Consider the following 25,072-nt stretch of genomic DNA (forward strand, 5'->3'; position numbering starts at 1 on the left):
CCAGCAGACTGCAGTGGTTTAATCCATGTCTTCTGAAGTGATCCAGTCAACAGACCAGAATATAACTCTTTTTTCAATGTACATCTCGCCACTGCAGTCTCTAGGCAAGATCATGATTTAAAGCTCGATTGCAATTCCTAGTGTTTGACACATGCGCAGAGCGCTAGATGGCGCTATAGGAAGTGTAATCGAACTTGAAATCATGATCTTGCCTAGAGACTGCAATGGCAAGATGTACAGTGAAATTGGAGTTATATTCTGGTCTGTTCTCACCCCAAAATCACTTCAGAAGACATTGATTTAACCACTGGAATCTGATGGATTATGTTTATGCTGACTTGATCTGCATTTTGGAGCTTCAGAGTTCTGACCAACATTCACTTGCATTGTAAGGACCTACAGAGCTGAGATATTCTTCTAAAAATCTTAATTTGTGTTCTGCAGAAGAAAGAAAGTCATACACATCTGGGATGGCATGAGGGTGAGTAAATGATGAGAGAATCAACATTTTTGGGTGAACTATCCCTTTAAAGTGAGTCACTATCAATTGCTGTAGTATTGAAATAAGCGAACAGAACATAGTTTAAAATATCTCCTTTTGCGTTCCTCAAAAAAAGGAAGTCATGTGGTTTTGGAAAACATGAGGGTGAGTAAATCATGACAGAACTTCTGCAGAACAATTAATTATTCCATCAATGTTAAGAAAAACAGCCACTGGGCCGAAATCAGCGGTGGGAAACCTTTTTCCTATTAAAGGCCATTTGAGTAAGTACTCAATTACTTGCAATTTCTAAATTGTGGTTTGAAATTAACATCTACATTCCGTTACGTACACATGCACCAAGACAAAAATATGTAAAAGGTCTTTGTATTATACAATATTTTGCAATGCTATTATTTTTAATTATTTTTAAACATTATTTTAATTGTATTAAATTTGTTTACAGTTTAGGGATTTTTGCTTTTCAAATTATTTCACAAATAGCTTCGCTGGCCTTGAGGCCTGACATTCCCCACCCCTGGCCTAAATGTTTTCTTCTCTGTGCCAGATTATAAGTAATTTGATGCTGCACAAAGAATGATCTGATCCATACAGTATAATACAGCCTTTAAGTGTTTTCACAATGTTTTCTTTGCAACCCAAAATTGCAAATTGCCGTTGACAGCACAGTGAAATAATGAGCTAACACAATGTCATGGTCATAGCAGTTTTATTTCACACATTTCAAATAAAACAAATAGAATCTCTTACACTTTTTCTACACACGCACACCCACATCCAAGCACTTAAGTAACAAAAGTAAACATGTCAATACATAAAAATACCTTGAACAAAGAAGAGGACCATAACATTTTAATTGATTATAATAAACTTTTTTTTTTGTTGACTTGATACATTCAGTGAATACATGTATGAAAAGTATATGAGACGACCCTCGGTGTGCAAGGAAATCATCTGTAAGTATGCCTGTTGGTAAAAGCAGCATTATCTGGTACAACACCAAGTCTACCCAAACCTTAATTCTCTATCATTATTAAACGTTCACTGTTCCCTTTAAAAGCTAAATTGCCCAAACATAATAACAGTATAATGATTCAGTTAGATAATACATATTTTTCTGATGTGGACTAAAAAGAGGCTTTGGTAAGAAAGCATCTGCAAAGAACAAGGTGAAAATGCAAATGTAGACTTGGCATGACACGAGGGTAAAGGCGTCAAAACTACTCTCTTTAAAAGCCAAGACAAGAGTAACTGACTATAGCTTCACACCAATTATTTCCCACAACTGCTATCACTGCAGCTAAAGGCCTTACTCAGGAGCACATCAAACACTCAGAAGTTTAACACCCTCAAGTAACTTTACGGTAACGTCTATTACCTACATGAAGTCAAAAATGGGGACTCTTGATGTAAATGCCACTTTTCATGAGTTCAGGAGTGTGATTTTGTGCATTTACAGGTTTTTAGTAAGTGACAATGCAATGAGTCATGTTTTGTTGATTTGCAATACACTGATTAGGTGTTACATTGCTTTTATGGCAGGCACTTACACTTAGAGCAAGACCCCATTTTTAATGGCTACTAAAAGCACAAACACCATCTGCCAAAACAGTGAACACGGGACAAAATAGCGATACAACCATGACACCTGTCCCCTTTGCCACTAACAAACCCAGTTATCTCTAAACAATAACCACATTTTCACCAGTTACCACACATTTTCACTCATCGATAAAACTAGTTGTGCAGACTGCTACTCTATAAATATATTAAATATGCATTTAAGGATACAAGTGATATTAATGGCTAAAATCCATCTAGTTATCTGTTTGCTGTAGAAAAAGCAACTATTTTAAGCAGACGGGGAAATTTATTGCTTGATGTTCTCGATGTATGTAGGTTGGTGGACTGAGAAGACAGACAAAATGACCCTGACATTTGGAAAGAAAAAAAAAATTCACCAGCAACACGTTCCCTGAATACTGTAACTGTAGCAAATAATTGGAAAATTGGTTCAGCCTGCAATTTAGGCCTGGTCCATAGGGGGTGCAGGTGTACTGTGGTGCGGCTGTAAGTCTGCTGGGATCCCACAGTGGTTGAAAAGTGGGGGGAGAAGGTGCTTGCTTCGGGTGGGGGAGAGGAGCTCCGACGCTGGTGACGAGGGGGAGGATGCAGGTGTTGAGCGAGTAACCACGACAGTCTGGCTGCTCTGAGGCAAAGCAGAGAGGGCCAGATTGGGTTGACAGGGGGCTGAGGGCATGGGAGTCAGAGGTGTTGAAAGGGTTGTGGACATCAGCAGGCTGTCCGAGGCAAAAAGGCTGTGAAATTGGGAGGAGTCGCTAAGGGGAAGGGTGAGAACGCCCCAGGAGCCATGAGAGATGTCCTCATCTTTGTCAAGGGGCAGATCACTAAGATCTGCTGTGGCGTTATCCATCTTAACTAGGAGATGAGGTTGCCTCTTTGGGTATGTGCTGTCTGTGAGATGGCCTACAGAGGACGGGGGAGTGAGAGGGGGCTGTGGTGATGGAGGTGATGGGGGAAAAGCATCTTCAGAGGTGGGGAGCAGACTGGGGTCCAGCTCCAGGCTGGAAAGAGTCTCAGCAGATAGCCGGGCACTGAGTAGATCCACAACTCCCCCTGGCATGCTACGACAATCTACTCCTTCCACAGGACCAAGCTCAGCCATTCCACTAAGACATGCAAGGGATTCGGGGTATGAGCTCATGGCCTGCAGAACGCGAACCAGCTCCTCGGCTTCCTCAGACGTTGGCAACAGCTCACTATTCTTACCTATACAACAAACAAATATGAATAAAGATTCTAAACGTACTGTAATTTCTATATGCAAATATTAAATAAAAACGCAGCCTGTGTATTTCACTAGAAAGATGAGAAGTCGAAAGAAAATGGAGAACAATTACAATACAATTACAAGAAAAAGAAATGAGAGCAGAACGGACAACAAATACTAAGCATTATAAAATAGATAATGGATAGTTTCAGTCTTGGATGATGATTGGTCAATACAGCGTTCAAGCAAAGCTAAAATATACAATATACTAACAGCTTTGACAGGAGACACCTGTTCAACTTCTGTGTACATCACTGCAAAGCGGCAATCAGTTAACCTAAGTTTCTATGTCAGAGATTATAACTTCTGGCGAAAGGATGGCACTTGAAGGATTAGTTCACCTAAAAATGAAAATTCTCTCATTATTTACTCACCCTCATTCCATCCTAGATATGTATGACTTGCTTTCTTCACCAGAACACATTTGAAGAAAAATATCTCAGCTCAGTAGTTCCTTAAAATGCAAGTGGATGGTGATCAGACTTATGAAGCTCTAAAACTCACAGACAGTCGTCATAAACGTCATCCATACGACTCCAGCGGTTAAATGAATGTCTTCTAAAGCGATATGATAGCCTTTGGTGTGAAAATGACCAATATTTAAGTACTTTTTAACTATAATGCATCGCTTCCGGTCAGCAGCAGTATGCGCATGTGACGTCATCCTGTTGGCATGTTCACACGGGAACTGACGCAAATGCGACACAGCCGGAAGAGCAGCGCTGTTTACAAGTGAGGAGGAACACCGTACAGAAGCTTTGTTGGTTTTGGTTTAGATCTGTATTTGTATCTGTTTGTTTACTCACAATGGTGCGTTTGTGTGCTTATCCTGGATGTCTCAACCGAGAGAAAAATGTGAGATTATGTCTGTAACATGCAAACACGAATACGTCACACGAGAGACCGCGTGATCTCCACCCTCTCGTGAAGCTTACCGGAAGCAATGCTTTATAGTTAAAAAGTACTTAAATATTGATCTTTTTCACACCAAAAGCAATCGTTTTGCTTTAGAAGACATTAATTTAACCGCTGGAGTCATATGGATGACGTTTATGCTAACTGTCTGTGATTTTTGGAGCTTCAAAAGAGAAATCACCATCCACTTGCATTTTATGGACCGACTGAGCTGAGATATTTTTCTAAAAATCTTTGTTTGTGTTTTGCTGAAGAAATAAAGTCATACTCATCTGGGATGGTATGAAGGTGAGTAAATGATGAGAGAATGTTCATTTTTGGGTGAACTATCCCTTTAATGAATTTGCTAAATCAAATGTTTTAATAAAAACAGTGTTCTTAATATTTTTATTATGTAGTTACTACTATAATGCCCTTTAGTCATGACTACATTCACAGTATAGTATGGGCTCTCATCCCTTATTGCTTCAAGCACAGGTTTTCAAACTGGGGTCCGGGGGCCCCCAAGGGGCAGCAAAGAAACAAAAATCAAAAATGGTTGTAATCTACTATTTACTGTAAAGCTGCTTCAAAACAATATTTGTTGTTTGTTGTATACTTTTACAAATTAATTCATATGGCACTTTTTACAATTAATAAAAAATATTTCAACTAAGATATTATTTTTTACATTGAACCGAGCTGAAATTTGTTTTCTCTTCAGGTTTTTACATTAACATTACTGCAGCATAAGGAAAATTTTCCAGATTTTAGCCATTTCTTTTACCTTTTACCAATGGCAATATAAAAGCCAATTAATTTGATTTTGGAAACAAGTCTTTATAATATCATGTTTACAATTTTTCTCACATAAGCGGTTCCTCATAAGGGGATCATCAAATTTTGGGGGTACTTGGCATCAAAACGTTTGGAACCCCCTAGCAAGGAATGTTCCAGGTTCGATACAAGTTAAGTTCAATCAACATAATTTGTGGCATACTGTTGATTACCACAAAAAAATAAAATAAAATGTCCCATGTTTAAAAAGAATCACAGTTACAGTAAGGCACTTATAATGGAAGTGATAAGTACTTATACCTTGTACCATAAACATTCAAATAAACACTTTTTCAAAAGTATAGCCACAAGACAAACATTACACAAATACTTTTTTGCAGTAATCATTATACACAAATGATGTTGATTGAGCTTGTATTGAACCCAGAACATTCCTATAATTATAGCACCTTTACCTTCAAAAAGATCAAAGTCCTGCAGGTCATCCGGGAGTCGAGGGAGAACATCTGAGAAATCCTCCTGATTCAATTCCAGGTCATGTGGAATGTCACTGATGTCATCGGGAAATTCATCTGCACTTAAATCAGGAGTTAAAGGGCTCCTAAATACAACAAAGATGATGAGTGCACACATAAACTCACACATTTACATATTCACATGCCCTCTAGGCTCTCACCTTATGCCAGAGGGCTGTGTGGGCAGGCACAAGATGGAAGGCATGCCCAGGTTGCCCTGGGGCAGTGCGGGGGGAATGGGTTTCTGAGGGCGCCGTGATGTTCCCCTCTTGCCTTTCTTCTTATGCTTTTTACTGAGGGCTGGAGGCTTGGCTTTCTTCAGCGGCCTATGTCGCTGAATCTGCTGGTGGTGGTGGTATGTTCTACGGCTAATATCGCCTCGGAGGAAATTGTCCTGCTCACAGTAACATCAGTGCAAATTTAGTGACCCTGTCAAGATAATTACTAAAAAATGTGTTTAATGCAATGAAACAGTCTCACCATTTTCTTGGCGTGCTCATCACAAAGAGGCGTCTGATGTGTGATGTCAAAGACGGGAACGGAACACTGAGCTCCATCTGCGAAACGAGCGGTACAGCTTGAAAACAGCTGCTGAGAACGGTTCTGAAGGATATCTAAAGTGCGATTAAGGACACATCACAGGAAGTGCAGACAATCGACAAACTGCAGTTTCATATGTACAGCTGAGATGTTTGACTAATTCAACGAATGTCCACAGTAAACTTTGAGAGGATACGCTGAAAGCAGTGCCTGGTGAAAGGTAAGGCTGAATTTCGGCACTCTCCACCTTTCACGACAGCCAAACACACCCCTGAGTCTGCAACTCCAGCCAATGGTTCTGCAGTGCTGTGGAGTCAAACACATATAGAAATACTTCTGTATCATGTAAATGTACTAAGGGTGAGTGTACTATTTACTTCTGACTCAAGTACTGAATGCTATGGAATGCATTACTCTACATTTTTTACCTGGAAGGTGTGGAGGTCTCTTTATGTTGTTCCTGAATAAGCTGTGCAGTGTGGTGAGGTTCCTCTTTTGCAGCCCGCAACAGGGATTTACGAAGGGCATGCTGGGATCTCCTCTCTCTCCTGTAACTCCTTTGCTCTCTGCAAAGGTGCCAGTGTTTCTGTCTCAGGTAAGAGCAGAAGCCGGCCAAACGCTCAGAACGGGAACTGCTGGCACTGCAAGACAGGGGGAAGAGAATTCTCCAGATCTCATGTCAAATAATCACAGATGCAATTTAATTGGCATATGAATTTCACTATGTTAATCAAGGTTGCTTACACCAAAACAGTTGTTGTTATCTCTCCGTTTTTGATACTTTACCTTCAAGACTACTTTATGTAAATGACCTCTGTTATGACTTGCTAACCTCTTCACGTGTGAAACGAGTAACAATGCCCCAACCAAATTGATGAATACTGTATAGGCACTGGTGTAAACATGGATGATCATATGTTAATGTACACACATTTCTGATGTTATTTTGTGATAAAGACTGGCTGGCTGTACATTGTATGGCCCCTCTCAAGGGTACTAACCAAATAAATCAGTAAATGGACATTAAATATTGATTTGAGTTTAAATTATCTTGTTATCTGTGAAGAATGAGATCACTTAATGATACAAAAGACATGAAACTAGCACAGCCATGTGGAAAATCTGCCACCTGGGATAATGGTCAATTATACAGTTCAGGAGTCAATATCAGGGCCGGATTAATGCACAGGCTTACCATCAGGGCCCGTGGTTGCAGGGGGCCCCCGAACTTCCAGTGGGGGCCCAGTTGTGGCATCCGCCACCCTATTCCTCCCCATCTATGTTCACAGGAAGATGCGCATGTAAACACGGAGACGGCGTGTAACAGCGAAACCCGTCCGTGTAGCTCATTGTTATAGAGTAACAATGTTCCACCTCCACCCAACCCCCCATCTGACAATTGGCAGGTCCCAGTGAAAGTGTAAGCCCCGGGGCCCTGGAGAACCAATACTTTTTAAGTATAGTACAAAATATTCCGATTTATACAAATAAATCAGTAGTTTGAAAGTGTAGAGAGACCGATGTTGCGTCATGGAAGTGGGCAGTCGCTGCAGAACTCGTATGGCGCGCTTTGTTTGCGGCGATTCTCTGATTAGTGGATTTCAACACAGATGAGTAAATGACTTGGCAGGGGACAACTTTGTGTAATGTTCTTTCAATTAAATGATTCCCTATCCAGTCCAGATTACACATAGGTCTACATAGTGTATAGCTAGGCTGACATATAACATGGTTGAAACAACCAAGAAGGACTTACAAATGTGGAGATATGCATCCCTTTATTTCTTTTGAACAGCAATGGATGATGTGATTTAACAAACTAAAGGCTGATTTATACTTCTGCGTTGAACCTACGGCGTATGCACGGCATAGTGGCCAACACGTTGTTTTGCATTTATAGTTCTGTGTTGGTGTGTGTCTGCGTCGTTCTGTAAGTACAAAGCCAAAATGCTAACTATATGTTTCATAAATAAACAAAAGCAATGCAAGCAATGTAATTTCTGAATTCAAAGTATTTATGAAGTTTTTGTAGCATCAAAAATGAGTTCAAAGTATGTGAACATGTTGTAATGTAGGTACATATCATATATTTTACATGTTGCCTGCACTGCAGTCAGAAAATAAATGAAGATATTACTGTATGCATGCTCTTGAGTAGTTTCAAAAATAATACATAAATATTTTAGCATACTTTTGACATTCCATTCTGAAATTGAAATCGTCAAATTAATGAATTACTACTTGCCTGAATAAAACAAAACGGGTGTCATTTTAAGGAATTTACAAAGCATATAGACAATAAAACCAACTCTTACCAGGTGCTTTTTAATTTGCTGACAAATTAGAAGTGTTCCGTTTCAATAACTTAGGAAATATGATTATTTACAGAGCACATACTGTCAAACATACGGTCAAATCATCGTGCCAATCAGAAAGTTTGCGAGTAGAATACAAAACATATTATTTCACGCACATATCAAATTAATATCAAGTAAAGGCTCTGAGAAAAAAGCTTTTAGAGTTTATAAGCTATAAACAGATATCTTTTGTTGTGTTTTGCTTGTAAATTCACGAAACACAAACAGAATTTAAAAAACAGCAGATGCTCCCGATTGAGACAATTTCTTTAACGGTCACAAGTCCAAATACAATGTGATGCATACATATTAAAATAATCTTGGATGAAATGTGGCGCTACCTCAGACTTCCTTGTTATCATCCTGGGGGGCTGTTTTTGGTTAAAGTGGGCCAATAACAGCTGTTGTGGTCTGCGTCGGCGCAACGCGGAATTACGTTTTTGAAGAGGTGCACGTCAGGCTACGTCGTAGGTTCGACACAGAAGTATAAATCAGCCTTAATCCATTTATCTTGAAACACTGAGCACATAACTAAATGTGGGCACACACACACATAAACAAATTCTATGTCCAATCATTCAGTTTCGTTTTAGTTAGTTTTTAAGCAATGCATGATAGTTTAGTAATTTGTTTTAGTTTTAATTTCATTTTTCTAGGTTATTTTTTGGAATTTAGTTTCAGTTCTAGTTTTATTTTCAGTTAACTATAATAACCTTAATGGGAAATGTAGTTCTTCACCGTGAATTTTAACATTTGTAAAGTAAGACAATTTGGTTTTAAATATAGATCAATTGACGCAGAATGGTGGGTTCGACAGAAGTATATACCATCGATTTACAATCTTTGAGCTCACTGTAGGTCTGTTTTAAAGGTTTATAAGTTATTGTTAAATATCAATTAGTCTATGGAGAAAATGAATTCGATTTTTACTTCTGGAACCAGTTGTGGTTGGCTGTACCTCTCGTCAAAGTGGTTCTCTTGTAGTCTCTGGCATTGATATGACACTAGTTTCCCCAAGTCTCCATCCTCCTCTTCACTGTCTTCTGACCAGTCAAGCCCTAGAACACAAGCCACGTATGTGATGGAAACTGTTAAAGTTACTCTTGCATGACCAAATCACAGGTTACATTACACTGTGAAAAGGGAATTGTTGAGCAAAATTTACAAAATTTGTATGATTTTTGAGTTCTCTCAATAACTGTTTTAATAATTGTCCTCAGTATCATTGCTTTGTTTAGTCCATTTGAATCTGTTTGTTGACTAAATGCATAAATTCTTGTTGAGAGAACTACTAATTTCATATTCAGCCAACTATCAATTCGCAATACGAGAACTTTCATTTTGTCGTCTTATATATGGTTATAAATTACTCTTATATGAAGTTATCTGAAATCTTTAACTGACGAAAGATACGGCTCGCAAGGCAAGACAGTACATAAAATTGTTTGACATACAACAGACCACAACCCTTAACACACAAACCTCAATAACGGTGACAATCAGCAAAACTCACTAAGTTAAAAGATGAGATCTTAACATCACCACAAAACTATTAACTAACAATGGCAACAAAAAACAACAATAACAGCATAAATACAGTCAGCAAACAGCAATAAATAAGCCTATAACACACTAACCGCAATGCATGCAGTGGACTCACAAATCAGCAACTTTGTTCAATATGAAATTGTTCGTTCAGACAACACCGTTAGACTAGTTGTGACAACATTTAGGGGAATATTGTTGGTCTAACATGTGTTTTTATGTAGATGAAAAGTAATTCACATTTCCTAGTATCTGTGACTCCATAAAAAAAAATTAAAATTAAAAAAAACATAAGCTGGATAAAATGTAATTTCATTTTTTTTTATTTTTTTTTATACAGTGTACATACCTAAATGTGGGTTCAGGTCTTGGTATCTCCTCTTGTGCTGGTCCATCAATCTATAGAACTGCCTCAAACATGGAGCTTGTTTTTGCATGGCAACTGAATGCATTTTTATTACATTTCTATGCATGTCTTCACAGCTACTTGGCATCCCTGAAGCAGCAGGGACAACCGTTTTGTCAAAGGCATGATTAAGGTTTAGATTCATTTTGTGGTCAGTTGGAGTTGGTTCTGCCGAGCCCTGATGGCTGGCCTGAAGAGGTGATGAGGTTTTGAATAATGAACCTGACTGCAGTTTGGAGGTTTGTAGGATTGGTGTGCAAGAGGAGGAGGGACCTAAAGGCGTTTGTGTGGTTCTTCTAGTCTGTGGAGGGGGGAGACAAGAATGTATAGGGGTTGAAGAAAGAGAGGCCGGGTCCACACTGTGATCTTGCTGTTTCTGCTTATGATTCAGAGTTTGGTTTTCTTGGGGTTTCTTCAGGAATGTGTCACTTGCTTTTAACATTTTTTCTTCCCTGCAAAAGGCAAAGGGATCTGAGGGGAGTAGACAAGCCAGGGAGGGTGGTGGGAATGGGGATAAATGGTCAAGCCCATTGTGGGTCTTCAGAGCCAGGGATGGAACTGTAATCTTGAGGGCCAAAGACTCTATGGTATCTTGTTTTTTCTTTCGCTCCTTCTTGGGAAGGACACCCATTACCTGAAGGTGACTGTTACAATACCTAAAGATAGGGCACACAAGCAGACTATGTTGAGACCCCACACAGAACTAATTTTCGTACTCTAAATGTGCACTCATCATTTCCATAGAAACTTACTTGCGGTCGTGAGCCTTGGGTATTGGGTTGGTGCAGCGCTGGCTATTGTACTTGGCTACATATTCACACTGCCGAAAAGGGGCACTTTGGTCCTCAAGTACATGGCGGATACAGAAAGCGTAACCATTGAGTCTGCGTTGCTTGCAAAGCTTTGGACTGTATGAACACAGAGGCTTGTGGTCCACCTCCGAGTAGTGGATGTGTTTGCCTTCATACATCCCAGGGCTGGAACTCTCAGAAACATCAGCTGAAGAAGAAGAAGAAAAAAGTGACATGAAGTGATCATGTCGCAACTATCCAAAGTACAGAGTCAGATTTGTCTCTTATAGAGACAACAACTAATAAGGCATAGTAAGAAGAGACATTATGTTTTAGTTATTTTAATAACTGCAGGATGCAATTTTCTGAAAATGAGAGTCCAACATTTATATAACATTCTGGGTTCAAGGAGTTTTTTTCTTGTACATCTCTTGTAAGTGCACTTTATGCTTTCACTGTAAAATTCATTCCACTACTCTCAAGTACAAACATGTCCAATTGACCCAACAGCTCCCCTAAACTGCCCTGTACCGATTGTGGAAAGACATTATGATCTTTGACATTTGAAGAGCATGGAAATCAAAACTCTCAAATTATTATTATGCTATTTCTTAGTAATTTTCAAGGGTATATACACACATGCCAAGACAACCGAACAACTATTATAAACCATGAATATTTTAATGACATTCTTGCTTATCCCCAAGTGAAGGGACACCTCATTTAAAGTAGCTTTGAATATTTGTTGCAGCCACCTTTAACACCAAACAATCTGAACTCTGTATTTCGGAGCACTTATAAAATTATATATCTAGGGTGCTCAGCATAAACAGCACAAAGCATTAAATATTAAAGTGACAGGCAAAGGTGAAAGTAGCAACTGTTTCAAACAATCAAGGAAAATAGAGAGAACAGCTGTTGTAAGCAGAGCTTTGAGCAGGTGAAACACTACTAAATCTTAAGTGCTTGGGCATAGTGTACAATACGTATGACATGTAAAGCAACTTTGAAAACGCAAGGGGACGGTGGACAACCCGCCTACTGCACTATCATGTACTTGGGCAGCACTATCAGTTACTTTTGAGGCAAGGATTGAGCAAGTTGGTTGTAGCGCCTGTAGCAACAATTGAATTATTTTGCAACAAAAGATACGTTCGATACTAGACCAGCGGAGACAATCGAAGGAAACGTTCCTTTATTGCGTCACACAAATATCTGGAACGTATTTTGCAACATTTTAACCGTAGCCGAAAATGTTTATATAAGTGCGAGACATTCGGAAGTGATAGTGAGGTAAATACCTGTCAAACGAAAACACGCGTCATCGACGACCGGAGACATTTGAAAGTTTTGTGTTTAATATTTATTGATAAATTGCATTAGTTGGGTGCGTTTTTATGGTAATAATATAACTATTAAAATCCAATATCAGGTGCATATTTGAATGACAAATATTACTTTATTTCTGCGCAATTCGTAGTTACCGTTGGCCTGTGAAACCTCCTGAATCCCCGCAAGTCGGGTAACGATACACCCGCCTTGCCGTGCGTGATAAGCGGCTTGCGCTTTTACTTGAGTCCGGTGCTTCCCGTCAGCCGCACATGCCCCGATCGCTAGACAAGCTACGCTGATCCTCTCATACGGTCGACGGCTATTACTCTCAACGGAGATATTCCGCCTGCACGTTTCCACTTTACGCTAGCAGATGTTGTGTTTTCACGCGTGCGATTAATTATATACGAAACCTACTGACACATCTTTGACGGTTATTGAAATAAAACTAGCCGTACACAAGGAGAAGGGGGTGTTGGTTTTGTCATCGGATGCGAGGCTTCTTACAGCACAACTACAGGCACTGGGGGGACATGACAACAGTTAACAGTGCAACAACAACCTCTGCAACCATTTTGGAATTCAACTTTGTGTGTTCATTGTCGGCTTTTAGAAAGGTGACAGGGGGTGCAGACAGAATGTAGAGGGACCATTTGAGTGTCCGGCTGTCATAAGTGTTCAGAGCAGCGTGAAGTTTAATTTAAACCGCTGCCATTCATTTGAAGTTGAAGGAGATCTCCCACAGTCTTTTTTTCTCAACAGCCTCCTCTCACGCGTTTCATCCATGCCTGGAAATGTGGAGTTATATTAGTGCCACAATTCTGCGCGCGCACAATTATATTTTGACCGCCTAAAAATTTTCTGCGTGCGCAAGATGATATTTTGAGCATGCAAAAAGGTATTTTGCACGCAAAGTGGGTAGGAGGAGAAGGCAAAATGTAAGAATTCTGATGAAATTCACATTCAAGCAAACTTTATTCAAGCGCAAAACTGATTTTCATTTGCTCAAAATGAATTTATCTTTGAAAGAAGATATGTTGCTCTACAAAACTGAGTTCAAGCACGTGCAAAATAACATTTTGTTGTGCACTTAAAATATCATCTTGCACGTACTAAACTTTTTGTGGGCTTAATTTCATCTTGCGCATGCAGAACCTTTTTTTTGTACTCAAATCTTGCGCATTCAAAATAACTTTTTGTGCGCTCAAAATATCATCTTGCGCATGCAGAACATTTTGTTGTATGCTCAATATCTTGCGCATTCAAAATAACTTTTTGTGCGCTCAAAATATCATCTTGCAAGTGCAGAACATTTTGTTGTACGCTCAAAATATCTTGCGCATGCTAAACTTTTTGTGCGCTCAAAATATCATCTTGCACATGCAGAACATTTTGTTGTACGCTCAAAATATCATCTTGCGCATGCAGAAAAATTTGTTTGCACTCAAAATATCATCTTGCGTGTTCAAAATAAATATCAATTTTTGTGCGCTCAATCTCATCTTGCAGAATTGTGGCACATATATAACTCCATATGGAATGACATCAAGTTAAAATCATACATGCGAAGATTTTTTCCTGTCATATTTTCCCATGACTTCTAATGGTAAATGTTATCAAGGCGACAAAGCTTGTGATATACACTCGAAAGCTTGCTGGGAAGCAGGTGTTAGTGGGTGTAAAGCCATTTCAAAGGTATGAATGAGTTCGCCCCCATCAACCCCCTTCAGTGATGTCAGAATGGTCCTCAATATGACATAGCTGTAAAACATCTATGCAAAGGCGATACAGACTCTAAGGCAGCGAAACGATTTGATCAAGAAAATCTAGTAGTAGTAAATCTAATTATAATACCATTAGTTAGCCATTTAAGATGTATACACAGTAAATAAAATGCCAGCCTCTTTTCCCCAACAACTGACACAGTTTAGTGAAGATACCTTTAGCATTTTAATAATTTTATACCATCATTTTAGAGCAAGTTAAAACAGGTTTTATGTTGTAATCAATCCAGCATTATAAATGAAAAGGATAAAACAAATTAGATGCCTGTTTTAGAAAGCACATTTCTGTACCCTTACATCCTAACTTTCAAATGAACCAAAACAGAACACGGGGGTTTCTACTATGACATTGTTTTTAATCATTTGGACCAGAGATGTGAACGGTGACAATAGTATATTGATCCAATATATTGTTTTATTTATCATAATAAGAGCTTTCCAGAACAAAGCAGACCTCCTTCCGCCTTAAAATGGGAATGAAATCTGTACAACACCCTTTAAAGCATATTTAAATATGAGCAAGATCAATTTCACACATGTTTACCGCTCTGCTTTAGTCTATGTAAGATGCTAGAGACAAACGGTACAGTATGATGATATCCCGAGCTACGTTTCAACATGTATGTGACGATGACTGTGCAGTGTGCGTTACTATGGACAGATTGGTGTGTTTGAAAGAGTTTTTAACAAATGGAGGGCTCATCAACTGCTGCTGCTCCCTCTGTCACAGCCTTCACACATTTGGCCATCGTCTGAGAGGCTCTGCTGATAGGGTCTGTAGAGAAAGACAACAGAAAGGAATAGTAAATGACAGGTTCAAAGACATACACTTGGTTACAGCATTCTATTCATTCATAAGGACAAATACAATTCACGAAATCAACATAACATAGATTAACTTTATCAGGATCACATTATTTTTATTAAAGTTTGACTGATAGTGGATTTTGGTGATACCGATAACTAAGGTGGTGGGGAAAGGCCCATAAACGATTAATCGGCCGATAGTTTTTCAAATCGATTTATAGAATGATAAAAAAAAAAAGATTATTCTTTCCATACTATGACAGGCTACAAGAGCCCACAATGAATAAAATCCCAGATGCAGTTTATTGTTCAACCAAAATCCCAATAATAACTAGAAAAAACGCAGGACTGTTAAGTATAAACAAGCTTGAAACACACTAGAGACTCTTATTTTGAAATGATAGGGACCATTTTAACTGTAGACTCCTCCAGTGCAAGGCACAGAGAAAAAAAAAAAAAAAAAAATACAAATCGATCTGCACATATTTTTGCTGATAACCGATACTTACAAAAAAGCAACTATCTGCACTGATTTTTGTTATTAAGGTTGCGGACAGTTCTTCCATTAACCTATGCTGCCTGGCAGCTTTCACTGTTGTGCACTGTCTCCGTATTTATACCCGCGACTCCCGCTGAATTCGTTTAGATGCGCTCTACAATATGGAACCTCCCTCCAGTCCGGCCAGGCCCAAGACAAAAGGTCCAGTTGTCCCCCCTTATTGGTGGCCGTGGTCATGTTGACAAAAGGCATGCACTGTATAGATTTTGCCAATAACCGATACTTTAAAAAAAAAAAAAACTATCAGCAGACATTTTTGCCAATAACTGATACACTCCCCCCCCCCCCAATTATTGGCAAAGATTTTTCAGATAACTGACACTTTAAAAAAAAAAGCAATAGTTCCAAAAAAGCAATTATCGGCATGATTAATCGGTAAAACCGATATATTGCCTACCTTCCGCAATTTCATCTATAGAGAAAATGTCATGTTAACAAAGGCACACACTGTACCTGAGGAAAAAAAAAATCTTTCTGCATAGATTTTTGCCAATAACCAATACTTCCCAAAATAAAAAAAGACAACTTATCTGTACAAACTTTGCCGATAACCGATACTTCCTAAAAAAAAAAAAGCGCAACTTATCTGCATAGAGTTTGCCAATAACCGATACTTCAAAAAAAAAAAAAAGACAACTTATCTGTACAAACTTTGCCGATAACCGATACTTCCTAAAAAAAAAAAAAAAAAAAAAAAGCGCAACTTATCTGCATAGAGTTTGCCAATAACCGATACTTCAAAAAAAAAAAAAAAAAAAAAAGCAGTTATTGGCAAAGATTTCTGCAGATAACTGACACTTTAAAAAAAAAAAGCAACTACCTGCATTGATTGTTTTGATAACCGATAGTTCCAAAAAAGCAACTATCGGCATGATTAATCGGTAAAACCGATATATCGCCTACCTCCCGCAATTTCGTCTATAGAGTAAATGCCATGTTGGCAAAGGCATGCACTGTACCTGTCGAGGAAAAAAAAATCTATCTGCATAGATTTTTGCAGATAACCGATACTTAAAAAAACAAACAAAAGCAACTATCTGCATTGATATTTGTCAATAACCGATAGTTCCAAAAAAGCAACTATTGGCACAATTAATCGATGGAACCGATATATCAGTCTACCTCCCGCATTTTCATCTATAGAGAAAATGTCATGTTGGCAAAGGCATGCACTGTACCTGTCATGTAGAAATCCTTCACTGTGAGCTGAGGAGGGACAAGAGGAGCTGCAAGCAATGACTGATTCACAGCCTGAGGAGAAAAAAACATTTCAGAACTGTTGAAGAAGTGAAGGCATAAAATAAAAATAAAACAGTAATATAGAGATAGAACACTAACCTTTGAAAGCTCATGGGCCTGTTTGAAGTAATTGGCCTCCTCTATGTCATCATATCTTACCAGGTTAGGAGAGACTTCTGCCAGCCTTCCCCTTACCTCATCCAGTGTGTCATATGGCAATGTGACTCCCGCCAACTAAGCACACACAAACATGAGAATATGTACTGAGCAACCTATTCTTTTTACTTGAGTTAGCTGTAAGTAATAACAGACCTCAGCAAATGTAAGGTGTACATTACGAAGCAAATTTTTGTTATAGAATAATTGGTTTCGGCGTGTGTACCTCAGAGATGGCACGCAGAACCTTCCAGTCCTCACGTGCCATGCCGGGAGCAGTGACCGCCACCCTGGTTTGCTGGGCACGGCCCTCTGTGTTGACATATGTGCCGTACTTCTCTGTGTATGCAGCACCAGGCAAGATGACATCAGCCATGGTTGCACCTACGTCTCCGTGGTGACCTGGAGAAGCATGTGGTACCATTAACCCGCAAAAGTATACATTTATAACCATGTACCATTAAAAACATTGCATTGTGATACAGAAGACAAAATACATAAGATGGTTTACTGACCCTGGTAGACGATAAAGCTATCTTTGGGCAAGTCTGCTCTGGTGATGCATCCAGAATCAGCTCCTAGGAGAAACAGCACTTTTGGAGGGTTCTTCCGGATGGCCTCAACACCAGGCTTATAACCCAAGTCCAAGGCTGCCACTTGACTGGCCACCCTGAGGTCACACACACAAGGCCACTTCTTAAAATGGTCAGTAGGGAGGCAACACACACTTCATATAATAAAATCAGTGAACTTTACTGAATCCACCAACAGCAGACAGAAATCATACTCAAACCAAAGTCCACATGTGCGCACACACACACTTGCACAACTGCAGTAGCTGACATTACACAAAGGAACACATGCAGACCTGTGTAGCACATTGAGAACCTTCCATCTCTCCTCAACACCACTGCTGGCCAGAGCATTTTGAGCAATTGTGGACACGGCATTAAAGATGGCTGCCCCATCCTCCCTTTGGAGACAGGAGCTACCCACTACTACAACAGGCTTCTTGGCCTGGGCTAAGACCTGAAACATGAAAAACAAACATACTTTAACTGACTCAAATTCCAGAACATTTGCCAAATTCCGATATATTGATGCTTAGAAAAAAAATTTGAAAGCATATGACATGCTGCGAGACTAGGGGTGGGCGATACATTGGTTAAAATCTATAAAATGGTAGAAATGTGTCAATTGGTAGAAATGTAAGTATTGTTTCTATCGTGGTTAAAATGTTTTCGGATGATAGTTAACGTGGTCCAATCAGAGGCTGATCTACAAATTACTAATTTTAATCCATCAATGATAGCACACCCCTGTTAGGGATAATTTTTGATCAAAGCTTTAGAGCTCCATTTCTACACAATTACCTTGCAGAAAGGGTGCGTTCCCACAGCGATCTCCTGCAGCACTTGTGTAGATTCACCCAGATGGTCGTAAGTGTAGCTCAGGTCAACTTTATGACCCACCATGGCCACCCGTAGCTCATTATGCAACCAACTGAAGAAAGAAGAAAGAAAACAAAACAATGGGGTGAAGTAAAATGACATCCGGTCACCATCTTTACAAATTTAGAGTGTGAAATGGTTATACCTCTTTCGGACACGTGCATTGAAAAGAGGTGCCTCGTAGCGTGGGTTTGTTCCGACCAGAAGGAGAAGGTCACACTCCTCAATGCCAGTGATACGGCTGTTTAAGAGGTAATTGGAGCGTAGGTCGGTTCTGAGGAGTCAGAGGAACAAAATTTAAAACATGATGTTTAAACCCCTAATAGTAACATGAAGGCAGTGCCTTCAAACACAGTAGTCTTCTGGAATTACGCTTAAAGGGATAGTTCACCCAAAAATTTTAATTCTCATCATTTACTCACCCCGCCCCCCATGCTATCCCAGATGTGTATGTCTTTCTTTCTTCTGCAGAACACACACAAAAAATATTTTTTAGAAGAATATTTCAGCTCTGTTGGTCCATTAAATGCAAGTAAATGGTTACCAGAACTTTGAAGCCCCAAAAAGCACATAAAGGCAGCATAAAAGTAAAATATCTGTAAGACTCCAGTGGTTAAATCCATATCTTAAGAAGCAATATGAGAAATGTGTATGAGAAACAGATCAATATTTAAGTTTTAAGTTTTTTTGCTATAAATCTCTACTTTCACTTAAACATTCATCTTTTGTTTTTGGCAATGCACATTCTTCATGCATATCACCACATACTGGACAGGGAAGAGAATTTATAGTAAAAAAAAAAAAAAAAAAAAAGACAAATATTGATCCGTTTCTCACCCACACCTATCATATCACTTCTGAAGACATGGATTAAACCACTGGAGTCATATGGATTACTTTCATGCTGCCTTTATGTGCTTTTTGGTGCTTCAAAGTTCTGGTAACTATTCACTTGCATTTAATGGACCAACAGAGCTGAGATATTCTTCTAAAAATCTTAATTTGTGTTCTGCAGAAGAAAGTCATATACATCTGGGATGGCATGAGGGTGAGTAAATGATGAGAGAATTTTCATTTTTGGGTGAACCATCCCTTTAATGTAATTAGCAATTTAATTAGCAATTTAAAACAAACAAGACTAATGATTTATAGTTTATTTTAAAAAGAAACTACATTTTTACACGTTCTAAGGAAAAAAAAAAAACAACAACACATGATTCTCTAATCTTTATTTTCTGGTACCTAGATATGGCTCCGATTTATTTATTTTTTACCCCTTTTTTAGCCCGACACGTGAAAATTGTAGTCTGATCGCTTACGATGGCACAAATTGTGCAGTTTAATATAAGTTAGAGGTTTGGTCAACTACCTAACCCTGAGTAGAGCAATAGTGATTCTCCTCTTACTAAGCACCACTAATAATTTAATCAGGGACAGGGATCAGACAGGGGAATGAGGACAGCAAGTATTTCAGTCTCATCTCATAGGACCCACCCGGCACCAGCCATCGGGAAGATCTCCTCAGTGCAGAGGGTCTCACTGTTCAGTCTGTTCAGCAGGTCCTTTAGAGCCACCAGTGCCTCAGCATCTACCATCCCACCAACAATAGCTCCTATCTCAGAACCCTGAACTCCCTGAAGCTGCAAACATGAGATACAGCCAGTCAGATGGATCTATTGTCAACATTTCACAATGCAACAGATATTTCATATTAAACATACATGTAAGACTCTAGTTTATAACTTTATTATATCCAGGTACTCACTGCTCCAGCCACACGTGTAAGAACATCCTCCCAGGTGGTAGTTACCAGCTGACCGCTGGCATCCTTTACCATGGGCTGGGTCAGACGCTGCCTCTTCAGCCCATCATATGCAAACCTTAGAGAGAGGCAGTAGACTAAGTATGTGTGTGAACAGAGAGAGATGTTTTCAGAAGAATGCTGAGTGTGCATGCACTCACCTGGTCTTGTCTGATATCCATTCTTCATTGACGTCCTCATTGACTCGAGGCAAAATTCGCATGACTTCACCACCCCTGGTGCTCACCACAATATTAGAGCCCACAGCATCCAGCACATCAATAGACTCTGTTTTCCTGCAGACACATGCACATAAAAGCATTACAACCAAATTCACCAGTGAATCCAAACACTGAAAGAAGGCACAAAGAAACTTAAATATAAGGGACACGGTGCACAATGTGAGCTAAATCTCTCAGAATTGTACCTGGTTTCCCAGGGTCGTGCAGTGAAAGCGTACGGTTTGGATGTCAGCGCTCCAACAGGACACAAGTCAATCACATTACCAGACATCTCAGACATAAACATTTTCTCTACGTAGGTACCAATCTGCATGCTGTTACCACGTCCTGTGGTTCCCAGATCCTCCACCCCAGCAACCTCACTAGCAAAACTGTAAGGGATCAAAGATGTTAAAAGCCAGTCAAAAATTGACAATTCTAACAGATGCTTTTCATGTAAAGGGACTCATAATTAAAGCTTGAACAGTTTTGGTCCAGAAGTAAATAATCTGATGACTTGAGAATAAAACTGCAGCATAAGAGTGTATGTTATGTGAATTCTGAATAGTTTGGAGAACAACAGATCTCCGACCCACCGTACACAACGTGTGCAATGTATGCAGCGTGTCATAATTGTTTTGATGAGTGGGCCAATGTTCTTATCTTCCACTGCTCTCTTCCCTTCTGTGAAACGACTTCTGTCTGCACCAAACATCATTGACTGATCCTACAAACCCAGTTCACACCATCAGGGTCATTCAAAAGTAACTGTATTAAGGAGAATTCCATTTCCACATTTAAAGGAATATTCCGGGTTCAATACAAGTTAAGCTCAATGGACAGCATTTGTTGCATAAAGTTGATTACCACAAAAATTAATTTCGACTCGTTTCTCCTTTTCTTTAAAAAAGCAAAAATGGAGGTTCCAGTGAGGCACTTACAATGGAAGTGAATGGGGGCCGATTTTTGGAGGGTTTAAACACAGAAATGTGAAGCTTATAATTTTATAAAAGCACTTTTGTTAAAACTTATGTATTATTTGAGCTGTAAAGTTGTTTAAATAATTTTTAGTCATTTTATGATTTGTTGACATCAACATGGCAACGAAGTGGTAACCCAGATTTTTGCTTTTTTTTGTTTTTTTACAGAAAAGGAGGAATGAATCTAAATTAATTTTTGTGGTAATCAACATTATGCTACAAATGCTGTCGATTGAGCTCAACTTGTATTGAACCCGGAATATTCCTTTAAGTACTGTACAGACAACTTTAGTTAATAGTCCAGCTCCCTAAAACTGCCATTAATTATGCCTTTTTTTTACCTGCAGGTCGCATTCTCCTCCTTGATCACAGATTGGACAGTCAAGAGGGTGGTTAGAAAGAAGGAACTCCATGACTCCCTCTCTATCAGAAACATAACAAGAAATTCAAATCACAATGCAGTCTCCAATAACACCTGGAAACAGCCTATAGACTTCAAAATCTAGTATTAACTGAGAATAATTTCAGCTAGTTATGAATTTAAAAACATGTGTAAGCCCTTCTCTAAATTTGTGTGATGTTTTCGTAAAGTATTAAAGTAGCTATTCAAACCTGGCCTTCCGTGTTTTCTCAGAGTTGGTCAGAATATTCCACCCTTTCATGACAGGCATCGCACACGCTGCTACAGGCTGTTAGTGAAAAACAGAATCAAAGCAATCATATAAGAATGGAATGTTTTATGTTAACAAACAATTATATAATAACGGTTTTCCATCAATAATGCGTGCTAGTTTATATCAATGCTGCATGCTACCTTTGGCGCTCTCTCGATTTCCACCAGACACATGCGGCAGTTGCCTGCCACTGACAGCCGATCGTGATAGCAGAAACGAGGAATCTGCACGCCAACTTTCTCGCATGCCTGGAGACAGTTCGGATCCATCAATATACTGTATAAAATGCGCAGTTATTTTAGAGAATTACTAAAGAAAGAGTTCACAGCATAGTACCTGTAGTACAGTGGTCCCTGATTCCACCATGATAGGCTTTCCATCTACAAATACTTCAACCATATTGCTTGAGGCCCGGACTGAGGTTCGCACTGTTGTGAAAAGCAATACAGTTGCTCTGCATTATGATGATTTGTAGAAGACTTTAATTAAAATATCACACTCAGCTACCCCCTAAACATTGCTGTGTGTTAGGGCAAAGAGGGGCATTGCACTTGCTTTTGAAAGATTTAAAATTAATGCATGGAGTAATTACCAATGTTAGAGGTGGCAATGGAGCCCTTGGAGTGGGCCGCCCCAGCCAGGGCACGACTTACTGCTGGCAATCGCAACATGTTGCTGTTGAAGAAAATGCCATGTGATTAAAAGCATATGTAACAGGTTGATCACCAGTTTCAATGCATGGCATCTAAGTCAACTATGAATAAATATACCATGGTCTTATAAAAACATAATATTTCTGCAAAGACATAATGTAATAATTTAACATAACCCTTGTGCGACTTTCGGACATTTTTGTCTTTTCATTTTAGTTTTTTCGATCATTTTGGTTGTGTTAATGCCAACGGCATAAATTGTCCCAAAGCTGTGTATATTTTGGGGAATTTTGATATTTCAACCTCAGTTCCTATAATATATCTATAATACACTGTGTACACAAAATAGTTACACTCAGGACCTTCAGGACAAAAATGTCCCCATTAAAACGGCAATATTTGATCCCAGTGCCATTAAAGCATAAAATCATGAATTCTATGATATTATGCTTTCATTCCGGAGCCCTGGCTTCCTGGTACATGTTTAATATTTTCCACCAGATGGCACCATTTTTCTCATGTTTAGCCTATGGAGCAAATACATGCTTTTTTCCTATTTTCTGTTTGTTGTATTATAGAGCACTGCAGGACAATTGAATAAATGATGCAGATAAAATTGTGTGTGTGTGTTGGTATGGATGTCAGAGTGTGTTTTGTATGTGTGTGTGTGTGTGTTTGTAAAAAACAACAGTGGCATTTTTTAAACAAACTGGCATTTAAAGGGTTAAAATCCTGAAAATGAATGAATATTTGGTAGTTATGATCAGGACTGATGTTGGTTAAAAAATCTAAGTCAGTGAAAGTGGAAAATAATATTAATATATAATATTTGTATGGCAGTTTTTTTTAAATGGACATTTTTGCCCTCTAAGGATCTAACATTGCACAAAAAATAATAATGCATCAAAAACAATGTTGTTGCTAATCATTGACATATCCCAGACTGTGATAATCCCTCCCAAAAAAAAAAAAAAAAAAAAATCCCCTTAGCATTTAGTATATGGAAAATAATTCATTTTTTGAATAAAAAACAACAGTGGCACTATATAAACAAACTGGCATTTAAAGGGTTAAAATCCTGAAAATGAATGAATATTTGGTAGTTATGATCAGGACTGATGTTGGTTAAAAACATTAACTCATTGAAAGTGGAAAATAATATTAATATATAATATTATTATTGCAGTTTTTTGACGCAGACATTTTTGTCCTCTAAGGACCTCTGAGTATCTTTTTTAAGTTGACGCACAAGGGTTATAATCAGACCTTAGGTATGCAAAATGATAATATAACTTATAAATTATGTATAGATTCAATTCACTGCAGAGGGCAGACTCTGCCAGTATATGTCCTGTGGCAAGGATTACAAAACGAGATTTTATAACAGGATTAACAGCATGTTTGTACCCCCAAGAAAGGTATAAAGCGCAATATCTGTAAATGAACTGGACATGAAATAAGGTACAAATAAGGTGATAACACTTCAGTCAGTGCAAATCTGATGCTGTTGACATTAGCAGGATAGCATAGTAGCGTTATGGTCAAGGACAGTGGGAACGTTACTGTAATTTACCTATTCACCCCCATTCAATTATGACGCCAACAGTTATTCACAATATAACCCTCCACACAAAGCTCTCTTTACCCTTCAGTCGCGACAAAAAGCATTCTCTAACTCTTACCTTGACGCTATTTGGCCTTCTAGACCAGAACAGCGCCGTTGATTCAGTAGTGAATGAGTCCTCGGCAGATTCCGGAAAGGTGACGGAAATAGGCGATTCAAATCTGTCTGAAATATTAACTCTTTGTGTGTGTGTGTGTGTGTGTGTGTGTGTGTGTGTGTGTGTGTGTGTGTGTGTGTGTGTCTCAGATTACCCTAAACTAAACCATATGCATACATTTATGTTTTAAAATATATAATAATAGTTTATTAAATGTATTTTTATATTTATATTTGTGTTTTTTTAGTGTGTTTTTTTTACGCCAACGTTTACGTTTACTCCTTCTTCGTCGTTTCCGCTCAAAAACATGGTTGTTTCCTTTTCTGATTTCAGCTTAAAAGTCGCTGGTCAAACGTTTGGTAATGCTTGTTTAAATGTTAAAAAAAAAAAAAAAAAACACGATCATCTTTCTATCTTTATCACCTAGACAGTTACATTAAACACACCCATGCGCAAAAGACTGGCAAAAAATTAAAAACAATTATTGTTTTGGTA

The 25,072-nt window shown here is 38.7% G+C and overlaps 2 protein-coding genes across 4 annotated transcripts; both read right to left on the reverse strand.

Moving 5' to 3' along the window:
* Window positions 1-1,194: 1,194 nt before the first annotated feature.
* On the reverse strand, window positions 1,195-14,565 carry LOC127448849 (INO80 complex subunit D-B-like). 3 transcript variants are annotated; one of them, XM_051711700.1, is made up of 10 exons: window positions 12,990-14,565; window positions 11,161-11,407; window positions 10,352-11,064; window positions 9,416-9,515; window positions 6,529-6,741; window positions 6,297-6,406; window positions 6,041-6,174; window positions 5,722-5,954; window positions 5,501-5,646; window positions 1,195-3,292 (listed from the first exon to the last, which is right to left on the reverse strand). In XM_051711700.1, exons 2-10 carry the CDS (start codon window positions 11,376-11,378, stop codon window positions 2,529-2,531), a joined length of 2,631 nt encoding a protein of 876 aa, XP_051567660.1. In that variant the 5' UTR covers window positions 11,379-11,407; window positions 12,990-14,565; the 3' UTR covers window positions 1,195-2,528. The 3 variants fall into 3 exon arrangements, with proteins under 3 accessions (XP_051567660.1, XP_051567661.1, XP_051567659.1); XM_051711701.1 differs by having other exon boundaries at window positions 12,949-14,565; XM_051711699.1 differs by having other exon boundaries at window positions 12,684-14,565.
* Window positions 14,566-14,710: 145 nt separating this feature from the next.
* Window positions 14,711-24,684, reverse strand: LOC127448850 (NADH-ubiquinone oxidoreductase 75 kDa subunit, mitochondrial-like). Its single transcript, XM_051711703.1, has 19 exons — window positions 24,539-24,684; window positions 22,796-22,878; window positions 22,540-22,631; window positions 22,344-22,451; window positions 22,142-22,218; window positions 21,871-21,952; window positions 21,146-21,276; window positions 20,756-20,941; window positions 20,490-20,624; window positions 20,293-20,407; window positions 20,022-20,167; window positions 18,673-18,801; window positions 18,450-18,579; window positions 17,945-18,105; window positions 17,592-17,746; window positions 17,303-17,478; window positions 17,020-17,154; window positions 16,860-16,932; window positions 14,711-15,090 (listed from the first exon to the last, which is right to left on the reverse strand). The coding sequence occupies exons 2-19, from the start codon at window positions 22,872-22,874 to the stop codon at window positions 14,999-15,001; spliced, it is 2,202 nt and encodes a 733-aa protein (XP_051567663.1). The 5' UTR covers window positions 22,875-22,878; window positions 24,539-24,684; the 3' UTR covers window positions 14,711-14,998.
* Between the last annotated feature and the right edge of the window lie 388 nt (window positions 24,685-25,072).

This window comes from Myxocyprinus asiaticus, chromosome 12 (assembly GCF_019703515.2).
Source record: "Myxocyprinus asiaticus isolate MX2 ecotype Aquarium Trade chromosome 12, UBuf_Myxa_2, whole genome shotgun sequence".
Lineage (NCBI taxonomy): Eukaryota > Metazoa > Chordata > Actinopteri > Cypriniformes > Catostomidae > Myxocyprinus > Myxocyprinus asiaticus.